At 40.5% G+C, this 17884-nt stretch overlaps 1 protein-coding gene across 3 annotated transcripts in view; it reads left to right on the forward strand.

Moving 5' to 3' along the window:
* The window catches only part of nectin1b (nectin cell adhesion molecule 1b), a 210128-nt gene that overhangs the window by 65179 nt on the left and 127065 nt on the right, over window positions 1–17884 (forward strand). Inside the window, exon 1 of one of the 3 annotated variants that reach the window (XM_041174359.1) lies at window positions 4659–4698. The exons of the other annotated variants lie outside the window; for them this stretch is intronic. Coding sequence (XP_041030293.1) covers window positions 4674–4698 — 25 coding nt within the window. The 5' untranslated portion in view covers window positions 4659–4673. Of the gene's footprint in view, window positions 1–4658; window positions 4699–17884 lie in introns of those variants that run through there. 3 annotated transcript variants of the gene reach the window in all.

Below are 17884 nucleotides of genomic sequence, written 5' to 3' on the forward strand. Positions count from 1 at the left end.
CAAAGAAAATAAACCTTGTCTGTCTGGAGGATGGATGGTGTCTGTCCTGGGCCCATGGGTTTCTGAGTTTGTTTCTTTTGTTCCTACTGAAACCTTTTTTTTTTAAAACGGGCAAGCAGGAGCAAAAGTTATACTGGCAACATCTTGGTGGCACTACTTGCCATCTTGGTGGTTGCTATGATGCCCAGCCTTTGATTGCTGAGCATCATAGCAACAAGCAGAGGAAAGATCCCACTCTCTTGCAAAAGGCATCTTCTCTCCAAGTCAACAAAATCAAATAATATTGTATTCAAAATATTCTGGTGATCTGGCTGTTGAAGTATGGCAGCATTTAGCTTCTTGCTTATTTCCCTCTGGCCATCCGCTAGAGGAATTCAGAACATCAAAATAAAAATAATAGTTTGTGTAATGGTGTTCTGTTAAGTTGCTATGCCTGTTTATGGTGCCTTCGACATTGTCGAGCAGCTCAAGCGGTTGTTTTTCAACATTGTGAACAGAACTGAGTTTTAACGCAATCATATATTGTGGCAATTTGCACTTAGAATGTTAGCGGATTATACATTGGTATGCTTTTTATGTAAATGATTTGGGAACTGCCCAGCAAGGTCTTTTAATTCAGTTCTTCATAAGTTAATGTGCTCACCACACAGTTAGTAAATCATAACATGTAAATTGGTGTCTTGTGTGGAAAATTGCTTTGACGTTGAACTGAAAGCCCAGATCGTATACTAATGCACTTAATTATCCTGACAGGTCAATTTTTAGTCCTTGGGAATTCTTATCAAACATCATTCATAGTTTAACTTATATCAAAAATGTTGTCCTATTTTCAGTTTAGAACTGGAGCATTGAGGTGAATTTTAACCCTGGAACAGGGCTAGATTGGGGTCTGGTGGGATGTTTAAAACATTTTAAATCTCAAAACCCGATCCCCACTTTTCCACTTCTGGTTTTGACTGAGATGGGACATGTTGGGGAGTTAACCAACCCTGAGGAGGAGGGTTGACAATTTGAATAAATTAATGAGGCTGGAAGTTTAACTTTAACCTGCTTTTCAAGTTTAGTCCTGGTCAGGCAGGTTTCCCATGCTTACAAGAAGCCCAACGGTTCAAGGGAGGTGAGGACAGTTTTGGGGAGAAGCAAAGTGCCTTTAAGCTTGTGGGCTGAGAGGAGCCAGGAGTGCATTGCTCCCCCTTCCCCCCCCCGCTGCCCCAACCCCTGACTCCCCAGATTACCTCCCTTTGGATCATTTATCAGGCCGTTGCCCAAGCAGCTGCAGGCTCTCACACCCAATTATAAACAAAGCCTATCAATCAGGCTGACTTCTTCTGTGAAAGAGAAAAATGCACGCTTTAGAGTCAAAACAGCACAGCGTACGTGGAACCCAAGACCTCTGCTTTCCTCCCCCATCTATACAATCTGCCCCCCTTCAATATCGGGGCCATAGGTGTTTCTGGGTTTGTGACCCAAGTTATTATCTCTACACAGAAACTTAGGCAGTCTTTGTAGATATTCACTTCCTACGGTGCAAGGACTCCAAGTGGTATGGGGTGGGCTAACTAAGGGGATAGCAGGATTTATTCTACATGGCTACAGTCTTGCTGGGAAGAAACCTGAGTAGCAAATTAAGGCTCATGCTACCTGCTTCATGATTGTTGTCTTCATTTCAATCACACTTGGAATCTTCACATATCACGATATAACCATCTAGAGATAACAGCAGCACAGTACACCTTTGGGAGATTGAAGTTGAATCTCTCTACTCCCATATAGACAGATCTTCAGTGTCTGAAGGATGCAGAATCAGATTGGAAAGTTGGTTAACTTGTAAGGTGGCCTTGATTCTTCGTGCATTGTTGCTTTACACTACAGTCTGATCTATTTACTTAAGCTGTGGGACAGTGGAGCACAAGTCATTCAATGTTAACTGGGTACTTAGTTGCAGTTTAGGTTCAGGACAAGGGAGTGAATGCAGTGGCACAGGTGCTGGGGCTTCATGGGGGAGTAGATTATAGGCAACACCTATCTTCAACAGCATGACATTTTTGTGTTGATCTTCACGTGTCACTACCACGTTAGACCATAAGCTTAATGTACGGCGAATGTATGCTGTTCAAAGAATAACGCATACCCCAAGCAAAATTAAATCTGGCTTTTACTAAAAGTTTTGCCCGTTTAATCTTCATCCCCAGAGATTTGTTTTAGAATTGAATGTTGTTTTTTCCTTCCTCGCAATGGTGTGCCTGCTTTATGTGCAGTTGAGTTACTCCTGCTGCTTATCTCTGCTCTGGAGGCATGTCCTTCGCCTCAGGTCTTTAGGGACTGACTACGTTGATGGAACAGTTTCAGTTGTTTTGCAGTAATTGGTGACTGGTTGTGCTGTGTTGCTTTTTCTCTAAAGGAAGCATTAAGCTGCTTTATTAAAAATATGGTTTCCGGTAATAAAATGGTAGTTCTTTAGAGCTGAAATGGATGAAAGAGAATTTCAAGCTTTAAGTCCAAGGAGTGATTAAAATGTATATAACGCAATGCTCTTTGTTGTCAGTTTGTTGTTTTTCTCATCTCATTTTGTAAAAGACCCAAGGGTAACCTGACATCTACCTCGGCTGTCTCTGTCTATGCAGCTGGATGAGCTAGAATGCTGACTTGTCATGTTTGCTGTTTATCAACTTTGCCCCTGTTTTCCTGAGGGACACTGAAGCTGGACCCAACTATTCGTTCATGTGCTGATAAGTGCTACTTTCATTTAGAACGGACATAAGATTTGCTTGGAGATTCCAATAAAATACAGTCATGAGCATTTTCAGGGCCCGAAATTAAACAAGTCAACAACTCCTGCAGTGAACCACACAGCACTCCTAGCGCTGTCTAGGTAAAGAAGCTCCATTTGCTGAACCAGTTTATTTAGTTTGGGCATTGTGCCTGGTGCTGGAGGACTTGTGTCGATGTTGGGGATGCAGGTAATTACCTATTTAGCTCTGAAAGTGAAGCCTTGGTGTCTTGGTGCTACTGAATACACTCTCAAATAGTCATGTTGCGAAGTTTCTGATTGTCATCTTGGTGAAGTTGACAATTGCCAGGTTGTAGTGACCATATTAATCCTGCTGTGAGGAAATCTCTTCCACTTGGCCGCTGGCCCCCCCGAAACCTTCTGCATTAAATGGTTGTCAATAAAATGTTTCATAATGTGGTGTCAGGGGAAGGGAGGTGGCTGTATATGGATCAGGAGTTATCATCGGGGCTTTGATTCAGAATTAAATTTCCAGCTTTCATTTTTATTTCTTGTTACTTTATCACTTACTCATATACTAATCAGATTTTCAATTCAATTATTCAACAGTGCTTACACAACTTGTACAGGAATCAGGCATAGGCCCAGAGCTAGATGCACCTACAAATATTGTTGCAGTAGTCTTCATCCTCAGTCTCTTATTGTTATTTACATTTATTACAGTTTTTAAATGTACTTGTTGCAGCCAGCCCTAATGAGTATGGTACTGCACATATTTGGTGGATGGAACCATACATCACGGATTAACCGCCTGCTCTCTCTCCTCGTGAGGCAATGCTCATAACATGTGCCCTTATTTTCAACTTGAGTAAAAGTGAAGTGGAAACTAAATCGTATATTGGGTCAGCATACTGTCCTTTCAGCCTTGGGACCCATGCACACATTCAGGTCAGACTGAGTGATGTGGAGTTTTATAGAGTCTTTTATGCAGTGAAAGGCTTCAAGACGTTGAGCAAGAACCGCAATATTTAGGGAAGTGTCCAAAAGCATTGGTCAGAGAGATAAGTTACTGACTGAGGTTTAGGAATGGGGATGGCTGAAGCTATTTTACGTTTGCAAGGTGGGACACATGGCAGTCAATTTGTCCATAATAAGGTCCCACAGACAGCAATGTGTAATCAATGTTGATCTGTTTCAGTGATGATTGTTGAGGAGTGAATATTGGCAGGACAGTGGAGAGATCTCCCTTGCTCTTTGAATAGTGCCATGAGCAGACAGGGCCTTAAGTTCAACATATCACTTGAAAGCCACCACCTCAGTCAGTGCATAGCATTTGTCAGTACTGCACAGTATTGTTTGAGATTGTGCTCAAACCTCTGGAGTAAAGCAATAGTGCAGAATGGGTCCGGGAGGGCACCTTGAGATTGACTTAGTTGGCTGTCAGGGATGTGTGGGACATAAGTTTGGGAGTCTGAATCTAGTTCTATGTAGCTTCAGGCTTAGGGTGTAACTGCCAACAGCTCAGTACATATTACCAAGTAATTAGGTAACTGCATTGCAAGCAGGTATGAAAAACAGTGATGTGACAAATGGAACTATTCATGCTGGTACAGTAATAGATGTTGTTTTAAGGCTGGGGCGGAATAGATGGTGCTCACCTGCAAGTCTTCGCTGACAGTTGGTGCTTGGGAATGGAACAGAAAACTGGGCGAATAAGCAAAACTGCCCTTCACTCCTGAGCACTGAAAAAATTGAATTTTCAGGAGAAAATAAATAATCGATCATTCTGGAAATGCTTTGGACTTTGCAGGTCCCATCTAATCAATCCTGATGTTTAGTTTTATTGAACACAGATTGGAATTTGGCCTTTAGCCTTCATCCAAACAACCTCCAGAATAGAAACAGAATGATTAATTTTAATGCCCAAGGAATTAGTGAACGCATGCCGAAATGTTCCTACGAAGCAGGTATGGTTACTCATTACTTTGTTGTATACTGAATCTGTGGGCAGTTGTGTCGCTCTCCAGACGACCCTGACCATTGACAGCGATGCGGAGAACCCACTTGTTAAGTTTTTCTATACAGTGGGGACCTGCAATATCTTTGCTAACTCGACAGTGCAGAGATAATTCCGCAGCTTCACTTCATTAGTCTGTTTCATCACAACATTCTCTTGGGTGTAAACCTCTGAGAAACACGGATTTTAAAATTACTATATAACAGTGGGCAATAAAATGAGTGATGAGATAGAGAATAATAATTAAAGGAACCTTCTTAAAATCTAAACGAAGACAGCATTGTCTGTGGGTGTGATTATTGCAAGGATGGCAGCTGCTGTGTATATAATGGAGGACAGGATCAGGTGAGGTGTAATCCCATCAAGGTGGAGCCACTCCTGAGGCAGGTGCCGACATGTTGGGCCTTACCGGAGACGCACCCTCTAATGCTTGATAACTTGCAAAGATGACTCACTGAATCCGGATATCATGGAGAGGAAATTACCTGCCAGCCAATGTTTGGACATTTTCATTGTGCTTTTAATACTCTGAATAAGCGTACACAGTCACTTTGGAGTTTTTGTATTTGCCTACCTTTCTGCCTAGCTGGGAGTACGTTGCACCATGTAGAATGCTGTCTGTCGGCTGTTCCAAGGAACTGTTGCTGAAATGACAAATTTCATGCCCCTTTTTTATTCCTGTTCAAACATGCCCTGGCTGTGCATTTGTTCTATTCATTACGACAGCAAAGGGATTTTGTTCCTCACCTTCATGACAAACTGTGAACCTGTTTTCTGTGACTAAACATCTGACATGAATATGTTGATGGTCAAAACCTAATTTTTTTTGTGCTTACTCCAGCCTGATAATTGCGTGCAACTATAGCTGTTCACTTTTGAGTGAAACCTAGTTTTCCCTCGGGATCAAGAGTCACGTCGCCTGGGTTTTCTTATGCTGAGTTCAGCCTCAGCAATGATAACTTTTATCATGAAATTAACATAGTTTATACCAGTGTTTCCCTATTAGGTCCTGGTAAATAAGAAAACGCTGGAAGCGGTCAGTGGGTCAGGCAACATCTATGGAGACTGAAACCATTAATATTTCATTGGAATTCAAAAAAGCTGCAGATGTACTAGTTTTTAGGCAATCACAGAGGTCGCGAAAGAGCGAGAGGAAAGGAAAGAGCAACAGGGAGGCCTGTGATAGGGCGGAGGGCAGGACCGAGTAAATGACAAAATGGATGATGGTGCAGGGCAAAAGGGAGTGGTAATGGGATAAGTGAAAAAAGCAAAAGATGGGTTTGGAGGAGATGTAAATGGCAGCAGCAGCACCTGCTGTCCCAAAAAATGGGGGAAGTGGCTATGATCTATATTGTTGAACTCACCTAACAACTTCGAGAATTAATGTTAAGAAAATATGGTGCTCAGTTAAGTGGCATTACAGTGGGTCTGTAATCCTGCATTCTACATGACAAGGCAATTTTGCTCACCAGGTAGTGTTATCAGCTATTTTCTCTTTAATGGGGTTCATTTGCACATGATGACCTGCACTTTGTGGTGTATTTATAGCATGTTGTCAGCTATCACTCCCACTGGCGTCCGAGGGTACTGGGTTCGAGTCCTGCCCATGAGAGTTTAGCACAAAATCTGCCCTCCCAACGCAGTACTGAGGGAATCATATTCCGCCAGAGTTGCTGTCGTCCAGGTGAGACATTAAATCAAAGTTCCATCTGCCTTCTCAGATGGATGTAAACAATCCTATGACACTACTTGAAGAAGAGCAGTGAGTTCTCCTCAGTGTCTTGAACTAATATTTATACCCCAACCAACAGCACTGAAACAGACTATCTGGGCATTATCATATTACTGTTTGTGGGAGCTTGCTACGTGCAAATTGGCTACAGTGTTTCTATGTTACGACAGTAAATTACAACAGTTATTCATTTGCTGTAAAGTACTTTGGGGCCTTCTGAGATTGTTATTTAGATGCAAGTCTTTTTTTTCTTGGTACTGGATGAGCAACATGAAAGTTGAGAGTTCAAATCTCCCCCTGGGAAGTTGTGAAATTGAATTCAGTAAATTTAACACTAGAAAAAATGATTATGAAAGTTGATGGATTGTTGTAAAAAACCAACTGGTTCACTACTTTCCTTCAGGGAAGGAATGTGCTGCCCCTACCCTTTCTGGCCCACACATGACTCAAGTCTGTGCATTGATTCTTAATATTCTCTGAAGTGGCCTAGATTTTTCAGGGCAACCAGGAATGAGTAATAAAAGAGAAATAGTCCCATCATTTAGGAAAGCATTTTAAGTTCATACACATAAAGAGAAGTAAAGTGCTGTTAACTTGAAATATGAAATGTAACTTGATGGCCTTCAGGGCCTACATAGAGGACTATTGGGGAAGCTACTAGGTACTTTTCAATCTGCACAAATGCTGTAATAAATATAAAGCCAAAGACTTGCTAAGAGCAGGTAACTAAAATCTGCACTCAATGTAAGTATATGAGTAGCAATACTTAACATTGGAAAGAATCGTAGAATGCTACAGTATGCAAGGAGACCTGAATAGCTGAATGCCTATTGTGTCTGTGTCAGCAGAGATGTCACCTCCGATAGCACCACGCTCCCTCAGGACTGCATTGGAAGTGTTGGCCTCAACCTTGTGCTCAAGACTGGAATAGGACTTGAATCCACAATGAACAAACAGTGAAAACTTACTTTACCAACAAAATAATAGAAGCAAAATACCTGAGGGAGGGGAACACACTGAAGGAATGGACTTTGATGAGATGGATAACATGCTAGAAGGGATGGGATGAGTTTCGATGGTTGAATCACCTTGCCTTTTCATGCCTTAGGCTCAGATGTTATATTGAACCATATGCTTATGCCCTAGATGAACAGCTGGCACTCTTGTTTGATGCTGTAAAGTGAATTCAAGTTACCCAGCTGGACAGACTATTAACAAAATAAAATCAAATGCTGGTGCTGTTCTTGCAATAAATGTTCCTAGCTCTTCAGCAAGTACGCTGGATTATAATTACTTGAGAAATAACATTGGCATTGTAGTTTGACCGTGAGTCGTGACAATCCAAATTGGCAATCTGGGCTGAGTTTTATGGGGCAAGATGTGCATGGACTGGAAGGCCTTTTATCCTTTACATTTCTAATGGGTGTTCAGATTGGTAGTTTGTTGCATCAGCTGACATTGAATACCCTGCTTCTGTATTTAATATTCTTAATTACAGTGTGCAACCTTTCCACTGCTGCTATTTTCCTCCCACTGTATCGAGCTGCACAGCTCTTTTGACTGGCATTTGCTATTGAAGCATCCATCATCTCTCAATAGCTACCCTGGCCTTATATTCAGGTGGGAGCCATTGGATTTAGTTTGAAATTATTGTACTTACTGCAAAAGGCCCTTTGACATGTTTTGGGCATTAAGAAAATGTAAATGACAAAAGGAGTGGGGTGGGGAACAAAATACAGACTAACCTGCCAGCATAAGACCATAAGATGCAGGTGCAGAAGTAGGCCATTCAGCCCATTGAATCTGCTCCACCATTCAGTGAGGCCTGATAATCCTCAACTCCACTTTCCTGCCTTTTCCCCATAACCCTTGATTTCCGTAATGATTAAAAACCTATCTATCACAGCCTTGAATATACTTAACGATCCAGCCTCTACAGTCCTTTGCGGTAAAGGATTCCACAGATTCACTACCCCCTGAGAGAAGAACTTCCTCATCATCTCTGTCTTAAATGGGCAACCCCTTACTCTGAGATTATGCCCTCTGGTCCTAGACTCTCCCACGAGGGGAACCAACCTCTCAGCACCTACCCTATCAAGCCCCCTAAGAATCTTATTTTTCAATAACGTCGCCTCTCACTCTTCCAAACACCAATGAGTACAGGCTCAACCTCTCATAAGAAAATTCCTCCATACCCAGGATCAAACTATGAACCATCTCTGGACTGCCTCCAATGCCAGGATATCTTTCCTTAGATAAGGGGACCAAAACTGTTCACTGTATTCTAGGTGTGGTCTAACTAGTACCTTGTATAGTTTTAGCAAGACTTCCCTATTTTTATACTCCATTCCCTTAGAAATAAAGGCCAATATTCCATTTGCCTTCCCTATTACCTGTTGAACTTGTATGCTAGCTTTTTATAATTCATGCACGAGGACCCCCAAATCCCTCAGTGCTGCAGCTTTCTGCAATCTTTCTCCATTTAAATAATATTCAGCACCTCTATTCTTCCTGCCAAAGTTCATAACCTCACATTTTTTATATTCCATCTGCCAAGTTTTTTCCCACTCATTTAACCTGTCTATATCCCTCTGTAGACTTTGTGCCATCCCCACCACTTGCCTTCCCACCTTTTTGTGTCATCTGCAAAATTGGCGATAATTCATTCACTTCCCTCATCCAAGTCATTAATATATATTGTAAATAATTGTGGCCCCAGCACTGATTTCTGTAACACTCCACTAGTTACAGGTTGCCATCCTGAAAATGGCCTCTTATTCCAACTCTTTGTCTTCTATTAGTTAGCCAATCCTCTATCCATGCTAATATACTACTCCCAACACTATGGGCTCTTAGCTTATTAAGTAGCTTTATGTACAACGATCATACATTGCTTTTTGATTTTAAAAAATTCTAATTAATTTTTTCAGAATTATGTTGGTCTGTTGGCACCTCCAATTGACTTAAAGGCCTGAATTTTTAGGCCCGATCGGCGGGCCTGGGATTGGCTGGGAAACGGACCACCGACCGCAATTGGCCCCCAACTGCGTTTTCATGTTGGCTGGCCTGTTAATGGGTGCTGAAAAGCTCAGCGCTGCCGGGGTGGGGGCGGGAGGAGGGTGGGCGATGACATCAACGCAGGCACGGGTGAGCGCTGAGGGAAACCTCCCTGAAGGCAGAGAGCTGCTTCGGAACTGCAGACCCAAAAATGTTCCAATAAAGTTTTAAAAAGCAGAAAAAATGTCTCAGCATCACAGTCAGGCATCTGAAAGTATAGATGATTAAAATGCTGCCCACAGATTTTAATTTTAATTTTATTTTATAGCGGAAACCTCATTCCGCCCTTGGATGAGGTTTCGTGAAAAATGTAAAGGCCGCCTGGCCAATTCGCCTGTCCACTAACAGTAAGGTTGGACAGGCGACGAAAAATAGCAGACAATTGCACCACTAATCGGCTTAATTGTCCTCTTAATTGTTGGCGGGCAGACTTCCGACTTGTGCGCATGCCCATAGAGAGTGACTATGTCAGGATGCTTGCCCTGCATCATCTCGCGCGATTTCACGCCTGATTGAGTCGGGTGTGCACCCGCCCACTTGATGAACATAAAATTCAGCCCAGAGCATACATTGTAGGATATGGCACAGAAAAGTCTCGTCATGAAACAGCACATTGCAGCCATCCTGCTGCCTCTGGCTGCTTTTAAGATTTGGGGATGAGGGGACTGTTGTGAATTGAACATTTGAAATGTTCTTGGGCAAGGCGTGCACTTTTGTGAGATGTTTCTGTATGTGGGCAATGTTTTCAATCAGTTCTGCTTTGCAAATAACTCCAGGCTAGATTTCCCATAACACTGTGGAGGGGTCAGGAATTTGAAAGAGAATTCATCACATTCAATTGTGATCTCCCAGTGCCAAGGGATGACATTGTGTCCAATTCCATTTAGATTCTTTCTGGTCAGTAACAATGGTTTAATCCTGTAAATTAAACCAAGCAGAACACTGCACCTTTCAACTCTGAAAGCTCAACACGAGAGCTTTCATTTTAATAGTGCAGTGCTGAGATGCTGCTTGAGAAGGGTTATTGTTACACTGAATTTAATAAGGAGGAAAATAGGACAATTAACCTGGATAACTTGTATCAGTAATTGTAATTCACTTGCTGTATACAAAGCAGTCGTTACGACCAGGTGAAGAGGGACAAACTGGCTCCCTTTTAATCAGCCTCCTTGATTGGTGGCAACAATGGTTTTAAATTTCTCTTCTCTACAGATGCTTTTTCCAATCCAAATTATTTACGTAATAAGGAGCCAATCAAACCAGGTTTTCTTGAGTGAAAGAGCAAGTTTATTAGATACTAAACCTAAGGAAAAAGAATAAAAGATGCAATGACACACGCATATGCACACACACGGTGATATCAGAAGTAAGAAAAGTTAGAGTCCAAATAAAAGTTAAAATAATACACGATTAAGTGCTTTGCTTGTCTTTGAGGCGTAGATTGTTGAACATTGTGGCTGTTTGAAGTTAGCTTCTTCCCTTTAAAATCCTGGCATTGAGTTGAAGTCCAGGTAACTGCATTTTATTGGACACAATTTCCATCCTTTTAATTCCGTGATCCATCTGCCAGAAATCGAAGGATTTCCCCGAGGTTCTTTCCAATGGACAGTCACTACCTCTTGGGTTGGATTTTTAGACCCAAGAGATAGGGCTTTTCTTAACTTGAGAGAGAGATTCCTTACTGCTCCCTTCAGTTTTTCCAGATGACTTTGATGACTTCCCTCTGTTTCTGGCTTGGCAAAACCAATTCTTAAAAACTCCTGTCTGTATATTCCCAGAAAAGAATTCAATTAACATACCCTGCAGTCATTGTTGTAGAAATCACATTTTGATCTTTTGAGAAACTTTTGACACATTTACAGATAGTAGAAACCGACAGATGATGGGGTTATTTGGTCCTCCTTGGGGGCTTGAGTGTCTATTGGGTGTTCCTGGCTGGTTAGCAGTTCCTATTGTCTTTACTGTTGGTTAAAATTCAGTGCTTTGCATTTTTAATGTCATCCTTTAGTTAGAGTGTTGGGTCTTGATGTCTGTAGGTTTCCTTTGAAATATCTCTTCACACTTCTTTTTGGAGTAGGGTTCTTGTTTGCTTTTCTCACCTTCCTTGGAAGGTGGCCTCGTATCTTAAAGCAGCTTGCTGTCTCATTTTTTTAATGTATCAAATTTCCTGTCAGTTGAAAGTCTTTAAAAATCATTTTTTTGAAAATAAAGGCATTTTATAACATTGTGGATTAGTAGTGTGTGCCACCAGTTATTAGAATGCATGCTGGGAGATGCCAATTGTTGCATTAAAAGGGGTGTACAGGAAGATGCCATTTGTTGGGGAGCACAGATTGTAAACAAATGGCCTAAAAGTGTCTGAAGTTCATGATGCACTGGCATCAGAACCTCAGCTGATTAAAGACACAGCTGATCATTGAAGGAAGCAGGTTATCAGTAATTTCTAAGATGTGTTTGTTATTTTTTGAGGGAGGACCTGGATATTGATGGTCACCATATCTGAATCAGAAGGTAAGGTAGTATTGCTGTCTGAAGCAGATTGAAACATTGCTGGCTTTTTAATCAATGTTGAAGGAATGTCCAACAACAGGAATACGAATTTTTTCAGTGTTGTGCTAGACTGTTCAGGAGAATGCACTCCCTGCTGTTTGCCTGTCTCCCTCTTTTCCCGATTTCTTCTTCGTCTCTTCCATCTGCGAGCCAGCTCAGCTTTTTGGTCTCAGTGTCTTGGTTCTGCACATGGTAACAAATTTTCCATTGGGGAAGAAGCTGCATGTTTTAAAAAAAATCGTATGCACTAGGTGCACTTCTGCATCTCTCCCGTGGTTGGGGTTGAGTGGGGGACGCAAATGGGATAAATATCCTTGGGTCTTATTTGCAGTGAGTGAAGATTGCAATCAAACTCAATGAACTTTTAAACAAAATCATCAAGAGGGAAAAAGAAGTTACAGTATAATTTAAATAAAGGTGGGGCAATTCAGCTTTCGCTCCCTGTCTGAATCAAGAGATGTGCAGATAGGTGTGGATATCTCAGCAATGGGAACAAACACCAATGCACCTTTAACTCGTTCCCCTAATTCAGTATGTCAGTGCCAAGTGAAACAAGTAAAAGTGATCTGTGAGCTCATTTCCATTGAACTCCATGTCAGCACATAGCTCTCTGAAGTACTTGCTGCATATTTGACTCTGCGAATCAACCATTTTCTGTGGTATGTGCCCTGGTTTTCAGCAGAATTGGTCAGTTTTAAAGTTAAGTGTGTGTGTGTTTATATAATATATATATATATATATATATATATATATATAAGAAAAGAGAAAATCAGTAGGGTAAAATTGAAATTAAAACAGAAAATGCTGGTAAAGTCATTGAACTGAAACATAACTCAATTTCTCTCCCACAGATCTTGCCAGACCTGCTGAACATATCCAGCATTTTCTATTTTTATTTCTGATTTCCTGCACCTGTAGTATTTTGTTTCCATATTAAGGTAAAATTGAAACTCTGTTCCCTGCAAAAAAAAATGAAAAGCAGGTTGAATATCACTAATATTTTTAAAAAATAAGCAAAGACCTTTTTCAAAAGAAACAACTGCTTAGTAGAAGCCCACAATTATTTACACAATGTCACAACTGACACACAAACCTGGTCACCTAGTCAAGAGTTAGTTAGCTTCCAGGCAGCTCCATTGCTCCAGGACTCCTTTCCAGCACCATCCTGTCTTTCATGTAACACTCTGTTCCAGGACTGCAACATTGGAACAAGATGAGAAATATATACAGTGGACATGTCTTTCAACCTGCAGCCATTATAATTTTAATCCACAGACCAATAGAAAGTAAAAAGATATCTTCTTTACAACAGTTCATGGTTTTCATCATTAGACTCTCACTTAACTCTACATGAACTTTTTTTTAAAAGCAAGTAGAATTAAAGAGCTTATACGTTTGTTGTGGCTGCAGGTTCTTATCCACCACCATGCTGTGAGAAATTGTTGGAACCTATGTAGAGGGGAGTAGCTGTCAGCATGTTTTTAACAAACAGTGCTTTACTGTGACCAAAGTCGGCCTTCAATTGATCACCTTGGTCTTTTGGGGACTGTTAATGCAATAGTGTCCTAGTTCTCTAAGAAACCATGATTGAGTGAAAAGCTGATTTTTAATGCAGTTTAAGGCAAATAGTCTTCACCAGAAGTTCCATAAGATGATCCAAGTTCCCTTTTTTTATGAAAAAAAGAATTCTTCAACCTCCATTTCTTTTCTTGTCAGTAGTTGGATCCAAAGTTGAAGACGTCATATTTATGGCGCGATAATCAACTTGCGTGCTGATAACCAAAAATCAGGTCCAGAAATGTGTACGTATTCTGATGGAGCATTGGAAAATGTAGGATTTCTTTCCTCCATTTGGAGAAAATTGTTTTATTCTAACTGACCTACCACATAAAAAAATTCAGATATTGATTCTTTTTTAAGAAAATGCTTTTAATGATTCCTAAAAATTGCTGATTGAATAATTCATATTATTCGTATGTTCAGGTGATGCTATAGCCTTTTACTTCAGAACAGTCAGTTGAGTGAGATGGGAAAAGCTTATTCATTCACAGATTGTGAATCTTTTGGAATTCTCTACCCGAGATGTTGTGTATACTCCATCATTGAATATATAGATAGAGATGGGCTGAGATAGAGAGATTTTTGGTGTCTCAGGGAATCAAGGGCTATAGGAAATGCACAGGAAAGTGGAGTTGAGGCAGAAGGCCAGTTATTATTATATTGAATGGCAGAACTCTTCCAATTTGTTATGTTTTTATTGATTTTTTTTTAACATTTTCAAAGTTAGATTGCACATGCTTTTCATATTCCTTTTCATTTTGGAAATACCTTGTGATTTTGCTTCCACACTAATGCTATATAACATGAATTAGGAGCAGGAGTAGTATTGGGCCCCTCAAGCCTGCCCCGCCATTCAATAAAATCATGGCTGATCTGATTCTAACCTCCTGATACCGTTTCACCCCCTTGTTTATCAAGAATCTCTCTACCTCTGCCTTAAAAATATTCAAAGACTATGCTTCCATTTGAGGAAGGGAGTTCCAAAGACACTCTACCTTCAGAGAAAAACATTTTCCTCATCTGTCTTAAAGGAGCAACCCCTTATTTTTAAACAGTGATCCCTAGTTCTAGATTCTCCCACAAGAGGAAACATCCTCTCCGCATCCACCCTGGCAATATTCCTCAGGATCTTAGAAGTACGTTGCTGAAGAATAAAGTACCTGTGAGGTACATGTTAGTCAATGTATATTATGGGTGAGGCATTGGTGAGTTTAAGTCTAACTGGTGGTAGTATTTAGATGGATTTGTGGCAGTAAACTTGGAGCAATCTGTAAAGGCACAACATTGGCTCAAGACTCATTTTTCTTTTGATGTAATGGTGCCAACTGGTCCATTGACCATTGGGTATATGAAGTGGTGTTGATCTGATGTTTTGAGTGTCTCTATTTGAAGTTTCTGATTCTGTTAAATGAGTTTCTTTATTTCAGTTACTTGTTGTAAGCAGATTTGCAGACCTGGGCTTCACTGTGATGTGACAATGCTACTTTCCTCTGTCTCCAGGGGGCATGTTTTAGCTGTCACAATACAGAAAAAGTTTTAAGTTGAGGGGCTGTGTTTTGAAATTGAATAAAAAATGATTTCTCCATAATTTGTATCTCTTGACTCAAATACTTTGCAGATTAACCCTGTTACTCAGATCGTTTGTGGCTTTGTGATGTGAAGGATGATACTTTAGCAGTTTGCAGAAAGAGGCCCAGTGTCTGTGTGCTGTCAAACTCAGTGTTAGCAGTTTTTTAATAATGTGTTCACTTTCAGGATGTGTGCATCGCTGACAAGGTCAATATTTATTGCCAATTCTAATATACCCGATATTTGAAGTTAATTTGGACCATTTGGCAGTCGAGGAAATGCAGTCAACATGTAGTTCATTTGGAGATTGGACTTACATTAATAGAATAACTGAGGAACTCAGTAAACAGGAAGGATTGATGAATGACCTCAGAGAACGTCCTCCCAGAGTGGATTATATTTGTCCTTGTTCTTTAACTATAATATTAAATCAAAACATAATTGCTCCAGATCAGTATTACTGGAACCGTTTTAAATGTGAGTTCAAATTCCACAATGGTAATTGGGGAATTTAACTTCAGTTATTTAAATAAACCTGGCATAAAAAAAAACAAGCTTAAGTAACGGTGACTATGAAACTATTGGATTGTCATAAAAACACATCTGATTCACTGATGTCCATTGGAGAGGGAAATCTTCCATCCTTATCCAGTCTGGCCTATATGTGACTCCAGACCCATAGTAATGTGATTGACTCTTAACTGCCCTCTGAAATGGCCTAGCAAACCACACAGTTGTTTCCAAAATATCTATAATCCGTAATGACTGCAGAAGTTCATGAAGGAGGCTCACCAGTACCTTCTCAAGTTCAATTAGGGATGGGCAATAAATGTCAGCCTTGCCAGTGATGCTCATATCCCATGAATGAATAAAAAAAAAAATCTTTGGTTGTGCAATATTATTAAAAAAAGCTTTAAAATCGGCAGTGGATGGATTTTTTGTGGATGATGAGGATTGTTGCTGCGTTTTAGTAAGTGATGGTGTTAATGTGTAATCACGTAATTTGAAATGAAACTATTCTGTTTTCCATCTAACAGAGCAGTACGTTAGGCTTCTTTCTGCTGAGCTTGGCTAATGCAAGGGCAGGTGCGTTACACTATTAAGTATCCCCTGAGGCCAGATTATCAGCAGGGCAAATGAAGCTCACATAATACTTTATGCATGTGCTCAGGGATGGGGATGTTCATTTTTTTTCCTCTTAATCTGTCAATTTAAATAGTTCATGGAAATCTGACGTGGTCGGGTGTTGCTTTTAGAATTATTGATGTCTTTATCAGGCTGACAATTGCATTTACAGCTTAAAAGTTTGAATATATTAATTATGGAAATGATGAGTAAAAGAGCGATTTGGCCTCAAAAGGAAAGAAAAATATTGTTTTTGTATAGCACCTTACAGAACCTCCAGAATATCTCAATGCTTTACATCCAATGAAGTTCATACTCTTAACATCTTGCAGGCCAAGGACTTCTAAACATCTTTAATAGCTTTCTGGAGCCTTTATTTTGAAACAGTTGGCATTGTTAACCCAACATGTCTAAAATGAAATGGCTGTTTTTCAGCCTGCTGCTGATATGGAGATCTCTATGTCCATATGCTCACAGCAGCACTGATGGTAAGATTGTAACATGTTTCTAATGATGCCTATAGCCATGGGACCTGGTGTTGCTGATACTATGTCTGCTTCGGCACAATTGATAACAGCAAGAGACAGGTGGGTAAACTAGGTAGCTAACTAGAAGTACGATTGTTTCAGTTAGTACATAGGAACAGTTTAGAAACACCACTGATTCTATTGCAATGGTGAGTCATATAGGGCATTATTTAAGTAAGCCAAATGGGCATTGGACTGTCTATTTGGGCACAAACAAATTATAGGAAATTCTGAGTTATCTTCAGATTTTAAGTTTTTTTTTATATAGGCCTGTTGCTTGCAACCTTCAGTAGGATTTGAGATGCATACAAATATTTTCAGGGTTACAGTACAGTTGAGTCTCTTGCCACAGGATCTGCTGATGCTCAATGTCATTGGATCCAATCTCTAATAAAGTATAAGAGAATTCATTGGCTTTCTAATTGGTGTAATTTTTACGTACATGGCAAATAAACCAGAAAGAGAAACTCCAGAATTGTGAATCGAGGTTATGGGGAAAAGGCAGCAAAGTGGAGTTGAGGATTATCAGATTAGCCATGATCTCATTGACTCGATGGGCCGAATGACCTACTTCTCCTATGTCTTATGGTCTAAATATAAAATATATGCAGCATGTGATGTGAAGCTAAGCAATGCACACTGGTTAAAAGTCCTGGAGTTTCATTCCTGGTCTGTGCAGCCTTTGTTAGTCTCGGGGAGCGTTCAGATTCAGTGCTTTTAGTGGGTGGGGAGAAATTAGTTGACAGGGTTCTGTTCTGATGTGCAGAATAGTAGTGCATTTGGCTATGGAATTCTTGCACAGCCCAGTAGCTGGTTAACATTCATACATAAAGTATGGCCAGTTGGGTGAAGTGCAGGGAAGTTTCCTCACCAGTCAAATTGAAACCAAACAAGAGGAAACACTCTTGGAGAGGAGAGGAAAGAACTGGGGGAAAGGGGCAGTGGGGGGAAGAGCAGCAAGAAATTGTACAAGGTATTTTTGGTCCTGTCAGTCAGATAGACCAATGACTTATTCC

This window comes from Carcharodon carcharias, chromosome 25, assembly GCF_017639515.1.
Source record: "Carcharodon carcharias isolate sCarCar2 chromosome 25, sCarCar2.pri, whole genome shotgun sequence".
NCBI classification, from domain to species: Eukaryota; Metazoa; Chordata; class Chondrichthyes; order Lamniformes; family Lamnidae; genus Carcharodon; species Carcharodon carcharias.